We start from the raw sequence: 17,212 nt of genomic DNA, 5'->3' as shown, positions 1-17,212 counted from the left end.
GCCTGGGCATGACAGTGGCTGTCTTTGTACTGCAAATCATTATTGTAATTACACACTGTAAACTACCTATCTACAACATGTCAACCACATTGTAAACTAGAAAGAAATAAAAATTTGAATTGGAGTGAGAGAGAGAGAGAGAGAGAGAGAGAGAGAGAGAGAGAGAGAGAGAGAGAGAGAGAGAAACAGGAAATACCTCCAGGCATACCAGTACCCATAGCCAGAGAGGTTGAATATTATAACATTAGAAGAAATCCCACAAGCGCTGATATTGTAATTGTAGCCTAAACGAAACGGGGCAATTATCAAAAATTCCGTCAGACTCCGCTATGATATAAGTAATTTTACATAATTATATTGCCAGTGATAGGTAAGTCACTGGCAGTTATGGAGTACCATTCACGAGAAAGCGAATCCATTTGAAGGGACGAGGAAACGGGACCATTTAAAGGGGAGACTTCTATTTCCTTTGTATAACTTATTGAAGTCTCCCCTTCAAATGGTCCCGTTTCCTCGTCCCTTCCCCTCAAGGAAGGTTCCTTGATGTTGGTGAGGGGCTCTTGATTTAGGGAATTAGATCTGTGCTCCAGTTCCCCGAATTAAGCCTGAATGCCTTCCACATCCCCCCCCAGGCGCTGTATAATCCTCCGGGTTTAGCGCTTCCCCCTTGATTATAATAATAATAATCCTCGTCCCTTTAAATGGACCCGCTTTCTCTTTGACGGTACTCTATAACTGCCAGTGACTTCCATGTCACTGGTAATATAATTATGTATGTAAAATTACTTATAACGGAGTCTGACGGAATTTTTGATAAATGCCAGGTTACTTTCGTTTAGGCTGCTATTACAATATCAGCGCTTGTGGGTATTTTTCTAATGCTATAATGTTCAACCATTCTGGCAGGCGAGAGAGATACATGATAATATACACTTGGAGGGTCCCGGAGGGATTGGTACCAAACCTGTACACGAAAATCACTTCCTGTGAAAGAAAGACTCGGCAGGAGATTCAACATTACCCCGATGAAAAGCAGGGGCTCCAAGAGTACACTGAGAGACAATACAATAAGTGTCCGGGGCCCAAGACTGTTCAATTGCCTCCCAGCATACATAAGGGGGATTACGAATAGATTCCTGGCTGTTTTCAAGAAGGCACTGAACAGGCACTTAAAGTCAGTACCTGACCAACCGGGCTGTGGTTCGTACGTCAGCTTGAGTGCGCCCAGCAGTAACAGCCTGGTTAATCAGACCCTGATCCACCATGAGGCCTGGTCTCAGACCAGGCCGCGGGGACGTTGACCCCCGAAACCCCCTTCAGGTAAACTCCAGGTAATGGGTAGTGGTATGCCTGGGGGCATTTCGTGTTCCCTTCTCTCTCTCTCTCTCTCTCTCTCTCTCTCTCTCTCTCTCTCTCTCTCTCTCTCTCTCTCTCTCTCTCTCTCTCCCTCCTTCCCTCACTCCAGTGAATACATCCACTGGGATCGTATTAGCTCGGACATCCTGATGATGTGTTGATTGCTGCACGAAAGGCCTAGAACTATCATTCAACTTCCCCCGTGTGTGTGTGTGTGTGTGTGTGTGTGTATATATATATATATATATATATATATATATATATATATATATATATATATATATATATATATATATATATATATATATATATATATATATATATATATATATATATATATATATATATATATATATATATATATATATTTATATTTATATTTATAATGCCAGAATTAGAAATTCAACCGGTTAACCAGGCCTAGACCGTAGCATAATGGTGTCAGTTCGTCTTACTAGGTTCTAGACAACAAAATCCACTCATTATTATTAACAGCAACTAACACCACGTTGTGATAAGACTCTTGTTACCTTCACTCGAACATATTTAAAGTTATCTAATAATTTTTCACGTTGAGTTGAGCAAGGTTTTCGGTAAGACCCATAAATACTACCAGTATGGGGACTATTTCTAGTGAACAACGTATATAATATTACAAAGAGCTTAATATAAATTGTTCCACTTTTAACATTCAAAGAACAGTTATCTCATTATAACGTTGTTCCACAGTATCCTCACTGCCGATATGTTTATCGTATATTGACAAAAATGTTTTAATGAGTGAACCGCTGTTTTATATTCGTGACTATGATAAACAAATCTTGAATAATTAAGTAGCATGCAGCCTTAATGATCTTCGTGTAGTTTGTAGGCTTAAGCCCCATTAACCAACAAGTCAGTATTCCTCACAAAGTTATGAGTCGAAAAAGTCCCAACAATGTCACAGATACCAGAGAAGGCAACATAACCAACACAAATTGACCGCATTTTAGAGTCAACAGAGACGTCATAGTTGTATACAATGAACAAAGCATCAAGAAGCTCTGTGTATGGTAAAATAAATGCGGTAAATACTACAGATTCTTTAAGTTATAACTTAACACTGGCATCTTTCTCCCTCATGATTCTGCTTCATTCATTTTCACAACGTGGTAAAAGTATAAGAATTTCTATTGTTATATACATATACAAAAAATCAGCGTCATAAAAACTCTTATAAAAATTAACATACACAGGGAGATACAACACTGTTGATCTCCCACATATTGAATCACGAATATTTTATTGTCCGTTCAAGCTGAGCGCACAATAAACATCTGAACATTACTATTAAGAAAATAGGTACACAGGTATCAAATATTCAGATGGTTCACCATCACACTCTCCTAAGTTCACCTGGATGCCAGGGTTCTGATGCCAGGTTACTCACTAGACTCATTTCATTTCCTCATCTGAATAAACAGATCGTGTAAACATTCCTCAACGAAGTAAAGCCTCAAAGGAAATTCCAGAGAGAACTGCACCGACTGGAAAAAAAGACTAGAATTTCACTTTTTTCTTTTTTATCACAGAAATATGAGAACTTGTGGCCAATATACTGAGACAACCTGAGGACGTCACTGTATAGGGGGATATGAGCGAGGCTGAAGAGTGAGAACGGGTGATACAAAATTACAGTAGCCTAGGACTTCTGGACCAACACGATGGAAGAAATGCTTCTTTCTTCTTTGTCCTGGAAAAAAGCGAGGCATAATCAGAGCACAAAACTTGATATGTACATTTGGCGAGAGATTCGTTATATAATAAAGTAAAATAATGGCTGTAAAACTTACCAGAAGGAAAACAATGCTGGTTGAACAGAGACAGAAATCACACATTTTCAAGATTTTTGGCCAAAGTTTGAGATCAGAGTCATCCAGTGATAATCATTCTCCGTAGCTTCTTGCTAGAATTGGTGGATATGTTGCGGTGTAATTACCAGATGTTCACAGAGGGTCGGTGAAGTGGCAGAGTCCAGCTCGCCAAACAGCAAAGTGAGAGCAAAGAACTGAGGCACAGCGCTCATCTTGTTGGGTCTCCTAAAGAGTAAGACGCCTCTAAAGCTGGACGAAGCCATGCTGACGCAGGCGCTGCAGTTGACGCAGCCGACTGCGGAACGGAAGAGCAATTCGTCACTTGAAGAGGCTGGTAAGTAATCTGTAAGCTTTCGACAAAAGAATCGATGCCATCGTCCCACTCAGGCTGAGATCCATCGTGTCCAACTCTTGCCGATGGTGTTGGCGGTGTGGCCAAGTCTCGATGGTTACAGAGCTCTACTGGGTCACAGTCAGTTGTCGTCCAGATGTCAATGTCAGAGCTCAGACTATTGAGATCAAAGGAGAGATCAGGTGACAGTGGCACTAAATCCATCATTCCTATATTGTCTAAATCAGCGAGAGTTGGTGGGTCGTCAGGAAGATCATTAATATCTTGATTTATTACAGCTGAGGAGCTCAAGAAATAATTAGGCCATCCAAATTCTCCTTCGGGTTCACCAACTTGGGGACATAACTGGTTAGTGGAATTTTCAGACTTGGCATTCCACTTAATAACATGAGATGAACGCTCTTCAAATGTTCTGGCACTCTCTGGAGAATCTGGAAAGTCGTGTGAGGGGGTAGTAGGCTGGTGAGTGTTGTGGAGTTTCACAAGGGGTTCATCTTCCAGCGGTGCTGTGGGGGACCCGAGAGGAGCACCCATCTTTGCCATTTTCTTGAGGTTAGAGACAAAAAGGCATTCTCGCATTTTGCTGACGGTTGCAGAATGGGCTGGAAGAGGGTGAGAAGTCTCTTGGGCTCTTAACTTACAGACGCGACCACCACCTCCGCCAGCCACGCCCCTCAGCGTATCGCCACCCTTAGCCACAGAGAGCAGAGGAGGCTGGCAGGTCCGTGCGTTCTTCTTCCTCGGACGGTACTTATAGTCTGGATATTCCAAGCGGTGAAGAATCTTGAGCCGTTGAGCTTCTTCTCGGAAAGGCCTCCGTTGTTCTTCAGCCAGCAGCTTCCAGCAGCGCCCCAGCTGCTTGGAGATCTCAGCATTATGCATGTCCGGCGTCTGCGAGACGATCTGCCGTCGCTTCAGCTGTGACCACACCATGAAGGCATTCATAGGACGCTTCACATGGTTGGGCGGATGTTTCTTTGTCTGGAAATAACAGAGCATCATTGGTATGATGAGCATATTTACACGACACAATATTTCTTACACCCAAACGAATAAACGAAATATTAAAATTAAGTCCTGAGACGCAACACAGAAAGAAAGTCTGGCCGTTATTAAGACCATACCAGCATGGCAGCAAGGCACTATATGTGCAGACCACAGTTCTGCTTAAAGCGATGCACTCTGTAAATTACCTTTCCGAAAAATGCATTAAAAAGAAATAGTACTGAGTTTGGCATAAGTTGCAGTGGAATAAATATCACCATTGAAGACTTGACGTCAATGAGAAAAGGCATTCATAAGTTATTGCATGGAAACTGATATTCCAATTATTTTTCAATAAAAAATGGCCAGTTAGTCAAAAACATTTCGGAACGTCCATGAAGATGCAGCAGCGTTAAGTTTGGAAGTCGTCGCAAGAGATATTCTCTGGTTATTGCACAGAGACCAATTTGTCTGTTTTTTATTTTCTTAATGTACTGGCCGCCCCCCACCGAGGCAAGGTGACGTAAAAGGAAAGCCGGAAAGTTTTTCTTTTTTACATTTAGTAATTTATACAGAAGGGGTTACTAGCCTCTTTCGACACGAAAATTAAAATATACACTGCTCGAAAAAAAAAAAATTCAAATCTTTTTTGAGGAAAAGCCACTCCAAACTGAAAATTTGGTCAGAAGAAGCATTCTCCAGTGTTAGCACAGAAACTAACATTTCCAAGTGTATTAGCTATGTTAGTAAATTGTCAAATTTGCATTTACACAGCAGCCTAAACCCAATGGGTATCATGATTTTTCATGAGCCACTCAAGATTGAAGTTGCAGTTCAGAAGAGGCTTAAGTTGTTACAAGGAAAACATCATACCATGGGCATTTGTTTTCCAAATGTCGTCAGTGGCATAATTTATATCTTTTTAATGCCAGCAGCATGATTTATGTAATCCAGGAGGTCAGTAAGATGATGTATGCCTTCCAGATATCAGTGGCATTATACTTTTAAAAAGGCAGTGACATGATTTATGCCTTACAAACATCAGTGGCATGATTTGTTTTCCAAAAGCCATCGGCATGACATGTCTTTTAAATGTCAGCGGCATAATTAATATATTCTAGTATGGCAGAAAGGATTAGCTGGGATTATTTTAGAATACCCTTACTCCTTTTAGCACTTACCTCAGAAAGAAGGCCAAGGAAGTATTATTTTACCTCCGTGTTCTTTCTGGTGGTTCTTCTGACCTCATTCGTCTTTGTGAAGACTCTTAAAGACTTTTTCCTTGAAAGGTTAGTATTATTTTGAAACCTCTGGTGTAGCTATTACCTCTCTTTCCTATGCTTGTTCTTACTTTTATGTGAAGTATTTGAAACTCTTCTACTTTGTGGTGTTGGCGAGTCTCCTTCCTTCTGACTTTAATAAGTATGTCATGTCCTCGCTCTTTGGACACTTCGCTGTATGATCCTTATAGGTTTAGCGTTTCTTTTTTATTATAGTAATAAATTGGATACATGACTCTGGTCACTTTTTAACCCTTTCTTGATGTCCTTAGCATTAATTTTTCACGTATCAGGTTAAAATGAGAATGGTAAACACAAATTTTCGTCCCATGCATTATCTGTCAAGAGAAGTACTTCTTCCTCTCTTCCTCCGCACTCGTGCGTCTCTGATACTTAATTTTTCAACTCTTAAAATGATCTATCAAAGTATATCATTCTCTCGTCTTGGTGAACCTCCAAGTTGCGTAAACTCTATCTATTCTCATGCTAAACGAATCACAGAATGGGGGTGGGGTTTGAACCTGTGGCAGACTGAGTTTTAGGACTGGATTGCCATAAGTTCGAGTCCCATCCATTCTGTGATTTGTTTGCAATTGAGTTATTATGATTTCGTGAATCATGATGGCTGCTTTGAAGGGACTTGAGCTAGAGCACGCCACAGCCACGGTGGTGTGGGATTCATTTATAAAAACCTGCATTTGTGGTTTCAGTGGTGGTCCATGCTAACCTCTCTATGGTTTATAGAAATATAACTAGTTGGTTGAATCTTGTTATACCGGCATGGACCAGTAGTTAACACACTGGCCTGTGAGTTTTAAGACTTGACTGCCAGGGGTTCGAGTCCCACTCGTTTTGTGATTTGTTTACAATCGTATTATTACAATTTCGTGAGTCATGCTAAACAAACTTAGTAAACGCGCATTTCCAATAAAAACTCTCGTTCTCTGCTTTCTTACATTTCCAATATACGAAATTTTAACATCCTTCTTCCTCTGAATATTAAATTCATTTTTCATCAAACACTTCCAATTCAAAACTTACACTTCCTGTGTAAGTATCTAATTGATTATCTGCTCCTCTTAACCTCTTCAAAATATGGGTAAAGCTGGCTGTTCTCTAATAGACTTAAAAAGCGTAAGAAAAGTATATAAATTACCCAAAAATAGGAGACATAAGTGTATGACGAAGTTGGACTATTTACAAGTCACAGTGTAACTTGTAAATGGTCTTTGCAAGTCACAGTGTAACTTGTAAATGGTCTTTGTAAGTCACAGTGTAACTTGTAAATGGTCTTTACAAGTCGCAGTGTAACTTGTAAATGGTCTTTACAAGTCACAGTGTAACCTGTAAATGGTCTTTACAAGTCACAGTGTAACTTGTAAATGGTCTTTACAAGTCACAGTGTAACTTGTAAATGGTCTTTACAAGTCACAGTGTAACTTGTAAATGGTCTTTACAAGTCACAGTGTAACTTGTAAATGATCTTTACAAGTCACAGTGTAACTTGTAAATGGTCTTTACAAGTCACAGTGTAACTTGTAAATGATCTTTACAAGTCACAGTGTAACTTGTAAATGGTCTTTACAAGTCACAGTGTAACTTGTAAATGGTCTTTACAAGTCACAGTGTAACTTGTAAATGGTCTTTACAAGTCACAGTGTAACTTGTAAATGGTCTTTACAAGTCACAGTGTAACTTGTAAATGATCTTTACAAGTCACAGTGTAACTTGTAAATGGTCTTTACAAGTCACAGTGTAACTTGTAAATGGTCTTTACAAGTCACAGTGTAACTTGTAAATGGTCTTTACAAGTCACAGTGTAACTTGTAAATAATCTTTACAAGTTACAGTGTAACTTGTAAATGGTCTTTACAAGTCACAGTGTAACTTGTAAATGGTCTTTACAAGTCACAGTGTAACTTGTAAATGGTCTTTACAAGTCACAGTGTAACTTGTAAATAATCTTTACAAGTTACAGTGTAACTTGTAAATGGTCTTTACAAGTCACAGTGTAACTTGTAAATGATCTTTACAAGTCACAGTGTAACTTGTAAATGGTCTTTACAAGTCACAGTGTAACTTGTAAATAATCTTTAAAAGTTACAGTGTAACTTGTAAATGGTCTTTACAAGTCACAGTGTAACTTGTAAATGGTCTTTACAAGTCACAGTGTAACTTGTAAATAATCTTTACAAGTTACAGTGTAACTTGTAAATGGTCTTTACAAGTCACAGCGTAACTTGTAAATGGTCTTTACAAGTCACAGTGTAACTTGTAAATAATCTTTACAAGTTACAGTGTAACTTGTAAATGGTCCAAGTCGGACCGAAACGTCATCATAAAGTTTTGTCTCCTATGTGTAGGTTATTTGTGTATTCTAGTCGCCGGATGACGCTATGTCACTTTCCTGTCATATTAGAGACAATGTACATAGTGTGTAAACTGACCTGGTCCTTTTGTAACAGTTATCTAATCCCTCTTGTAGCTATCAGTGGCGCTGTTTTGTTGAATCCTCTCTTAAACACGACATTCTTAACGTGAATCTTTAGTTGCTGTTTCAAGTTAATTCTTACCATTCACAGAACATTATCCAAGACTCTAATCATCAGAATATACGTCACTTAACTTGACCTGGGATTTTTCCGTACCTGACCTGTCTTTTGTTTTTTCTCCCACTTTCTCTCTTAATTTTAACTTGATAATGATTCAGACTGGGCGAAACATCGTGCAAAGTTACCTCTCTATATTGTGGGTTAATTGTTACAGCCAAAGTAATATGACTCGAATTCTTTATTTGTGAGATGGTTAAGTGAGACGGGGTTAAGAAAAATGCTGATACTTTTATTTTTCGTACGCGGTAAAAAAAAAATTCACAAGAAAGCTTATGGAGAAGAAAAAGAAGTTTAAAGAAGTGAAGAAGTATAAAATAAGAGCAACTATAAGAATTAGTGAGCAATTATCAGGAGATTTTGTTAAGAATAAAGATGTTTGCTAAAAATAAAAATAACAAGAATAACTAGGAAGTAAACAGACTTTGTCATTCAATAGTGATGAATTGCTAGTTAAGTAGAGATGTTAATGACCAGATGGAGAGAGAGAGGAAGAGGAAGTGGATGGTTGGTCACGGGGTTAATTCAAGTTTTTGGTCTGAACGAGGATTATTAAGCCAACTTGTTAACTGTTAACCACCAGCCAAGAATCTTTTAATCCATAAAAATAAGGATTAAAGTATTCCCTCGGTATATATGGTGTATATATAGAGGATTGTTGCATTAATTATCTATTAAAAATAAATTGCTTGCACTGAATCGCCTGCGTGATCAAAATAATACAGGAAGCAGTGTTACCTTTCATTCAGGAGAGTGAGAGGGAGGTACTTTGTTGCTTGTGAAGGATTCTTTGGTACTTGTGAAGGAGTCTTTGGTACTTGTGAAGGAGTCTTTGTTGCTTGGGATAGATTCTTTGGTACTTGTGAAGGAGTCTTTGTTGCTTGGGAAGGATTCTTTGGTACTTGTGAAGGAGTCTTTGTTGCTTGGGATAGATTCTTTGGTACTTGTGAAGGAGGCTTTGGTACTTGTGAAGGAGGCTTTGGTACTTGTGAAGGAGTCTTTGTTGCTTGGGATAGATTCTTTGGTACTTGTGAAGGAGTCTTTGTTGCTTGGGAAGGATTCTTTGGTACTTGTGAAGGAGTCTTTGTTGCTTGGGATAGATTCTTTGGTACTTGTGAAGGAGGCTTTGGTACTTGTGAAGGAGGCTTTGGTACTTGTGAAGGAGTCTTCGTTGCTTGGGAAGGATTCTTTGGTACTTGTGAAGGAGTCTTTGGTACTTGTGGAGGATTCTTTGGTACTTGTGAAGGAGTCTTTGGTACTTGTGGAGGATTCTTTGGTACTTGTGAAGGAGTCTTTGGTACTTGTGGAGGATTCTTTGGTACTTGTGAAGGAGTCTTTGGTACTTGTGAAGGAGTCTTTGGTACTTGTGAAGGATTCTTTGGTACTTGTGAAGGATTCTTTGGTACTTGTGAAGGATTCTTTGGTACTTGTGAAGGAGTCTTTGGTACTTGTGAAGGAGTCTTTGGTACTTGTGAAGGAGTCTTTGGTACTTGTGAAGGATTCTTTGGTACTTGTGAAGGAGTCTTTGGTACTTGTGAAGGAGTCTTTGGTACTTGTGGAGGAGTCTTTGGTACTTGTGAAGGAGTCTTTGTTGCTTGTGAAGGATTCTTTGGTACTTGTGAAGGATTCTTTGGTACTTGTGAAGGAGTCTTTGGTACTTGTGAAGGATTCTTTGTTACTTGTGGAGGATTCTTTGGTACTTGTGAAGGAGTCTTTGGTACTTGTGGAGGATTCTTTGGTACTTGTGAAGGATTCTTTGTTGCTTGTGAAGGATTCTTTGGTACTTGTGAAGGAGTCTTTGTTGCTTGTGAAGGATTCTTTGGTACTTGTGAAGGAGTCTTTCTTGCTTGTGAAGGATTCTTTGGTGCTTGTGAAGGAGTCTTTCTTGCTTGTGAAGGATTCTTTGGTACTCGTGAAGGAGTCTTTGTTGCTTGTGAAGGATTCTTTGGTACTTGTGAAGGAGTCTTTGTTGCTTGTGAAGGATTCTTTGGTACTTGTGAAGGAGTCTTTCTTGCTTGTGAAGGATTCTTTGGTACTTGTGAAGGAGTCTTTGGTACTTGTGAAGGAGTCTTTGGTACTTGTGAAGGAGTCTTTGGTACTTGTGAAGGAGTCTTTGGTACTTGTGAAGGAGTCTTTCTTGCTTGTGAAGGATTCTTTGGTACTTGTGAAGGATTCTTTGGTGCTTGTGAAGGATTCTTTGGTACTTGTGAAGGATTCTTTGGTACTTGTGAAGGAGTCTTTGTTGCTTGTGAAGGATTCTTTGGTACTTGTGAAGGATTCTTTGGTACTTGTGAAGGATTCTTTGTTGCTTGTGAAGGATTCTTTGGTACTTGTGAAGGATTCTTTGGTACTTGTGAAGGAGTCTTTGGTACTTGTGAAGGAGTCTTTGGTACTTGTGAAGGAGTCTTTGGTACTTGTGAAGGAGTCTTTGGTACTTGTGAAGGAGTCTTTGGTACTTGTGAAGGAGTCTTTGGTACTTGTGAAGGAGTCTTTGGTACTTGTGAAGGAGTCTTTGGTACTTGTGAAGGAGTCTTTGGTACTTGTGAAGGAGTCTTTGGTACTTGTGAAGGAGTCTTTGGTACTTGTGAAGGAGTCTTTGGTACTTGTGAAGGAGTCTTTGGTACTTGTGAAGGATTCTTTGGTACTTGTGAAGGATTCTTTGGTACTTGTGAAGGATTCTTTGGTACTTGTGAAGGAGTCTTTGGTACTTGTGAAGGATTCTTTGGTACTTGTGAAGGAGTCTTTGGTACTTGTGAAGGAGTCTTTGGTACTTGTGAAGGAGTCTTTGGTACTTGTGAAGGAGTCTTTGGTACTTGTGAAGGAGTCTTTGGTACTTGTGAAGGAGTCTTTGGTACTTGTGAAGGAGTCTTTGGTACTTGTGAAGGAGTCTTTGGTGCTTGTGAAGGAGTCTTTGGTACTTGTGAAGGAGTCTTTGGTACTTGTGAAGGAGTCTTTGGTGCTTGTGAAGGAGTCTTTGGTACTTGTGAAGGAGTCTTTGGTACTTGTGAAGGAGTCTTTGGTACTTGTGAAGGAGTCTTTGGTACTTGTGAAGGAGTCTTTGGTACTTGTGAAGGAGTCTTTGGTACTTGTGAAGGAGTCTTTGGTACTTGTGAAGGAGTCTTTGGTACTTGTGAAGGAGTCTTTGGTACTTGTGAAGGAGTCTTTGGTACTTGTGAAGGAGTCTTTGGTACTTGTGAAGGAGTCTTTGGTACTTGTGAAGGAGTCTTTGGTACTTGCGATATGCTCATTATAATAAAATATATATGTTTGCGTAAATAAATTTTACGAAATAGAGACATTGTTATTGATTTACATTACGTTTCATTTACTTAAGTAAAACGGAATCTCTGGTGGAAAACTAAATGTTTTATGCGCAATTAACGTATCTTTCAGAGCAGTTAAATGACAACATTAACATATGGCCAGCTATAACTCAGCCACTAAGTGTTCAGTAAAGTTATTCAAGTAGGTGTAATAGAAGTTCTGTTGAGCTACTATGCTTATCATCATAACCTTAATTTTGAAAGGGATGGACTGGTAAGCCAGTGAAAGGCCTCAGTCAGATGACCAACACCACCAGTGGCGGGTCATCATTTGGCTAAGACACATTTCAGGAGACACCACTCCTATCTTCTGACGATTGTAACAACAATTCTGTTGAGCTATTAAGACCTTCGTCAGAAAACAACTGTTTCCTGATGAATCTTAACTAAACTAACTTAAGCCTCCTATGACTCAGAAGAAATTTTCCGTTTCCTCCTCACAAAATACCACCACCAATTCACTAGAAAGACCTCGGTACATAATGCCTTTCGAATATCTGTCACACTAAATGTTTGTTTGATAATGCAAGACACAGCTATGATCAAAGTTGTCAGTGAGCATAGTACAGTGTGATGGGTACCGTCGCGTTCCCCGTCCTCTAAGGCCGCACAATTCCTATTGGTTCCAGTGAAACCTGATTCTGCTTTAAATCATATACAGACAGCCCTGACAACCTTGGTCTTATAATTTCTGCAGAAAAGACCAAAGTGTTTAACATACGCATTGGTAATCGTAAAAGTGGACCATGAAAATTAAAGATCAGTGGCAGACCTATTGATGATGTGTCATATTGATGATGTGTCATATTGATGATGTGTCATATTGATGATGTGTCATGTAAATAGCTAGGTATTACTGTTCCATGTACGCTAATAGCTGGGAATAAAATTAACCAACAGTGTAGGGATAGATTTAAAGCGTTCAAGACTGTTGAACGGCATAATCGCAAATATGGTATAAATGCTAGAATTACGAAAATAATGTACATCCCATATATAAGATCATTGATATATTACCATGCACCAGTTTAGTCCTGCAACACGTAAAAACCGTTGAAAGATTTGAAAAAAAAAACACAAAATGAAGGTTTGAGAATTATTCTGGGCTGTTCTATAACTACCAAAATACTTAATATGAGAAAAGAATTAAGTACACCTAGTATTGCTGATAGAATACGTGAAATCAATGTTATGATAATACTGAAGTGCTGCCTGGTGATCAAAATATTGTCTCTAAAGAATTACTAGAACATATAATTAATGGAAGAGTCACACACACACAAAAGTTTGGACTACATGAACTTCATCATGTTAGGAAACTACATCATTTCCCCCGACCCTGACATAACAGCTTTGATATCACTGTCCACCTATCCTTCCAAGAAACTAATCATGCACAATCTTCAACTTCGATTACTTTCAAAAATCAGTTTTCTGGAACACAAACACGACCTTAGATCAAAGAAGATTATCACACAGACTACATTAATGACTCCCTTAAACTTGACAGTGAGAGGATGGGAACTACTGTTATTGTAAACCAACCTGATGGTACTATAATACGTACAGAGGTGTATTAGGATTAATAACTGGGCGTCCACCTTACAAAAAAAAACTGTTTGTCATACTCGTAAGTTTGTGGAAATTATGACCACAAGGTGTAATTGTAACTGACTCTCTCTCCTCATTACTTGCTCTAAATAACCTGAGACCTGAATGTATCATACTTGTTTATGAAGCTAGTCACAGATATACACAAATTATTAAGAAAGGGGTTATAGTCAAGCTTCTATGGACACCCTCTCACATAGGCCTCCAGGAGCATGACGAAGTTGATGAATTAGTTAAACAAACATTAAATAAAGAGAATGATAACAACAGCTTTGGTTTTTTAAACAGAAGTTAACGAAACATCGTCAGAAAAGAACCAGCAAACGAGCTTGAAGTAAAACAGTACAGACAGGAACAAGCAGACTCATTATCCGTTATAATGTAAATTGTCAAGTTAAACATATTTAAGGAGAAAGTAATAAGGTGAGTAGACTGCAAGATGTTAGTGATAGACTGAGGCTAGGTTATAAGTATCTCTGGCAGTACAGTTTGTATGGAGATGACAGTGACATGAAGTACGTGGACAGAGACAAGATCATGCATTGGAACATTATATCTCAGAGTGTCCATGCAAACTTTACCGGATATGGCAAAAAAACCTTATTGTTAATGATAATATGTATATCTTAAATCTTGAGGATGTATCCACATTTTGCGTCAATAGATGAATAAACTGTTTTTATAGAGATTGCTTCCCTAATTCTGACCATTTTTTTATATTTAGTGGTAATAAGATAAATTTATGAGATAATGCTCTTAGCTGTACTGTGTACAACATTATGAATAAATTAGTGGTAATAAGATATCAGTTTTTTTGAGATTGTATTCCTTATTGTACTGTTTACTACAGCTTATAGTCATTGTAAAACACAGTATGACTAATATTTCTTTCCAGTGATTAACAATGTTGAGTGTCTGATGAAGACCCATTGTTACCTCTGTTATACAGTTTTATTTTGCGCTATCACTAACAGGATGAGCTGCGAGTGCACAATAAACTAGCCACACACAGGATGAGCTGCGAGTGCACAATAAACTAGCCACACAGGATGAGCTGCGAGTGCACAATAAACTAGCCACACACAGGATGAGCTGCGAGTGCACAATAAACTAGCCACACAGGATGAGCTGCGAGTGCACAATAAACTAGCCACACAGGATGAGCTGCGAGTGCACAATAAACTAGCCACACAGGATGAGCTGCGAGTGCACAATAAACTAGCCACACACAGGATGAGCTGCAGGTGTATAAACTAATCACTCACAGGATGAGCTGCGGGTGTACAATAAACTAGCCACTCACAGGATGAGCTGCGGGTGTACAATAACTAGCCACTCACAAGATGAGCTGCGGGTGTACAATAAACTAGCCACTCACAGGATGAGCTGCGGGTGTACAATAACTAGCCACTCACAAGATGAGCTGCGGGTGTACAATAAACTAGCCACTCACAGGATGAGCTGCGGGTGTACAATAAACTAGCCACTCACAGGATGAGCCGCGGGTGTACAATAAACTAGCCACTCACAGGATGAGCTGCGGGCGTACAGTAAACTAGCCACTCACAGGATGAGCTGCGGGTGTATAAACTAATCACTCACAGGATGAGCTGCGGGTGTACAATAAACTAGCCACTCACAGGATGAACTGCGGGTATACAACAAACTAGCCACTCACAGGATGAGCTGCGGGCGTACAGTAAACTAGCCACTCACAGGATGAGCTGCGGGTGTATAAACTAATCACTCACAGGATGAGCCGCGGGTGTACAATAACCCAGCCACTCACAGGATGAGTTGCGGGTGTACAATAACCCAGCCACTCACAGGATGAGTTGCGGGTGTACAATAAACCAGCCACTCACAGGATGAGCTGTGGGTGTACAATAAACTAGCCACTCACAGGATGAGCTGCGGGTGTACAATAAACTAGCCACTCACAGGATGAGCTGCGGGTGTACAATAAACTAGCCAATCACAGGATGAGCTGCGGGTGTACAATAAACTAGCCACTCACAGGATGAGCTGCGGGTGCACAATAAACTAGCCACTCACAGGATGAGCTGCGGGTGCACAATAAACTAGCCACTCACAGGATGAGCTGCGGGTGTACAATAAACTAGCCACTCACAGGATGAGCTGCGGGTGCACAATAAACTAGCCACTCACAGGATGAGCCGCGGGTGTACAATAAACTAGCCACTCACAGGATGAGCCGCGGGTGTACAATAAACTAGCCACTCACAGGATGAGCTGCGGGTGTACAATAAACTAGCCACTCACAGGATGAGCCGCGGGTGTACAATAAACCAGCCACACACATCTTATATTTCCACCCAAGTAACCTTATATCAGTTAAATGTATGAACAGAAAGATAAACTCTCTGGTACTGTATCTAAGACTCTAACAACTTTCAAGAGTATAAGACTAGTTGTATCATATAACTGTGGTTCGTAGCATTTTGCATAAATATGGAGGAATTGCTACAGTTACATAACAGTAATTTGTAATGATAATTATGCCTCTAGATAATGATACTGTGAGTATAATGGTATTGATACCTGTATATTATAACAGCTAAGGATAGAGTTGATATCACGAATCATGTGTCAGATATTTGAGCTGATATATGATGTTATTAAGATGATTTGCTCACTCAGAGGATGAGTGACAGTGTCCAACTAACTCGCACCTGAGAGAAGAATCTTTATACTACATTATAACTCCCTTTTTTCCTATAGGTGCAGTTTAGAGAATGCTTCTCCTGGCAGTGACTGCACGAGATGTTCTTGGTGTCATCCACTGGTACATTACGGTATCTTCAAGATGTGAGTTTTTAAAGATAAAGATATGTTGATAATTTCTGGGAAGGGAATATTAAGTGATATTTATCAAGAATTAAATATTCTTTCATCGTGTCAATAGAAACTTAGTGTTACATCTCGCAGTTCAACAGTACATGATTTTTGAGGAGACGAGAGTTATATCCTCACCTGTGTGGCGTCAGAGTACGGGGTGACAGAGTTATCACTGACAAGCATTGAGCCAAAAACATATTGTCCCGTGGCTTCATCACGGCACTCCTCACTACTGCACAGTCCTGGCAACATTCTCAATACTAACACACGAGAACCTGAGGTAGCGCGTGCGAGTGTGGGCACGTGCAACGGGCGCGGGCCTCCGTGGTTACCTGCTACCCTTCAACAGGTGCGCGTGTGACTAACTGGTTGTAAACACGGGCACCGGTTTTGATCCCCTGCACTTTATGACGTCACCGCCTAGCTACCCAACATGATTGGCTCGCAGGAAGATAAGTGATTACGTCACGATGATATGTACCAATGGGGTCGGGGTACTCAGTATGGGCGGGGCGAGAAGCGACCAATGAAGACTTGACTGCCAGTGGGTGGCGCATGCGCCCATGTGGTGAGGTCAGTGCGGGTACACCACTTACTCACTACCCCAGACAGCGAGAAAACATGGATTTCTTGCAATATTTTCACGCTTTTTCTTTTTCAAATGTTTGTAAATCAGTCTCAATATAACAACAACAAAAAGTTTTGTGAAACTGAAGGATCCAATATGCGCAATTATATATATTAGCATCGCAAAAGCTGGACAATATTATTTAAACAAAGGCAAAAAAATCAGTGTTCAAACGAATTACATAGACTCAAAAAATAACGAAACTTGATGAAAATCTGCAAAAAAAAAAAAATAATACCAACGATTAGCTAATCATATGTTGTGAAATACAAAAAAAAATGTGTTGCGTATAATAGAATATTTAGTGACGAAAATATTCACATCAGAACACAGGACGACACATGAGAGTGTAAACAC

The 17,212-nt window shown here is 39.7% G+C and overlaps 1 protein-coding gene across 1 annotated transcript; it reads right to left on the bottom strand.

Moving 5' to 3' along the window:
- Positions 1-1,709: 1,709 nt before the first annotated feature.
- On the bottom strand, positions 1,710-16,876 carry LOC128684215 (uncharacterized). Its single transcript, XM_053770376.2, has 3 exons — positions 16,363-16,876; positions 3,189-4,542; positions 1,710-3,088 (listed from the first exon to the last, which is right to left on the bottom strand). Exons 1-2 carry the CDS (start codon positions 16,477-16,479, stop codon positions 3,418-3,420), a joined length of 1,242 nt encoding a protein of 413 aa, XP_053626351.1. The 5' UTR covers positions 16,480-16,876; the 3' UTR covers positions 1,710-3,088; positions 3,189-3,417.
- Between the last annotated feature and the right edge of the window lie 336 nt (positions 16,877-17,212).

This window comes from Cherax quadricarinatus, chromosome 4 (genome assembly GCF_038502225.1).
Source record: "Cherax quadricarinatus isolate ZL_2023a chromosome 4, ASM3850222v1, whole genome shotgun sequence".
NCBI lineage: Eukaryota > Metazoa > Arthropoda > Malacostraca > Decapoda > Parastacidae > Cherax > Cherax quadricarinatus.
Note: the sequence above shows the minus strand (reverse complement) of the source record. Positions and strands in the feature narration are given on the sequence as shown.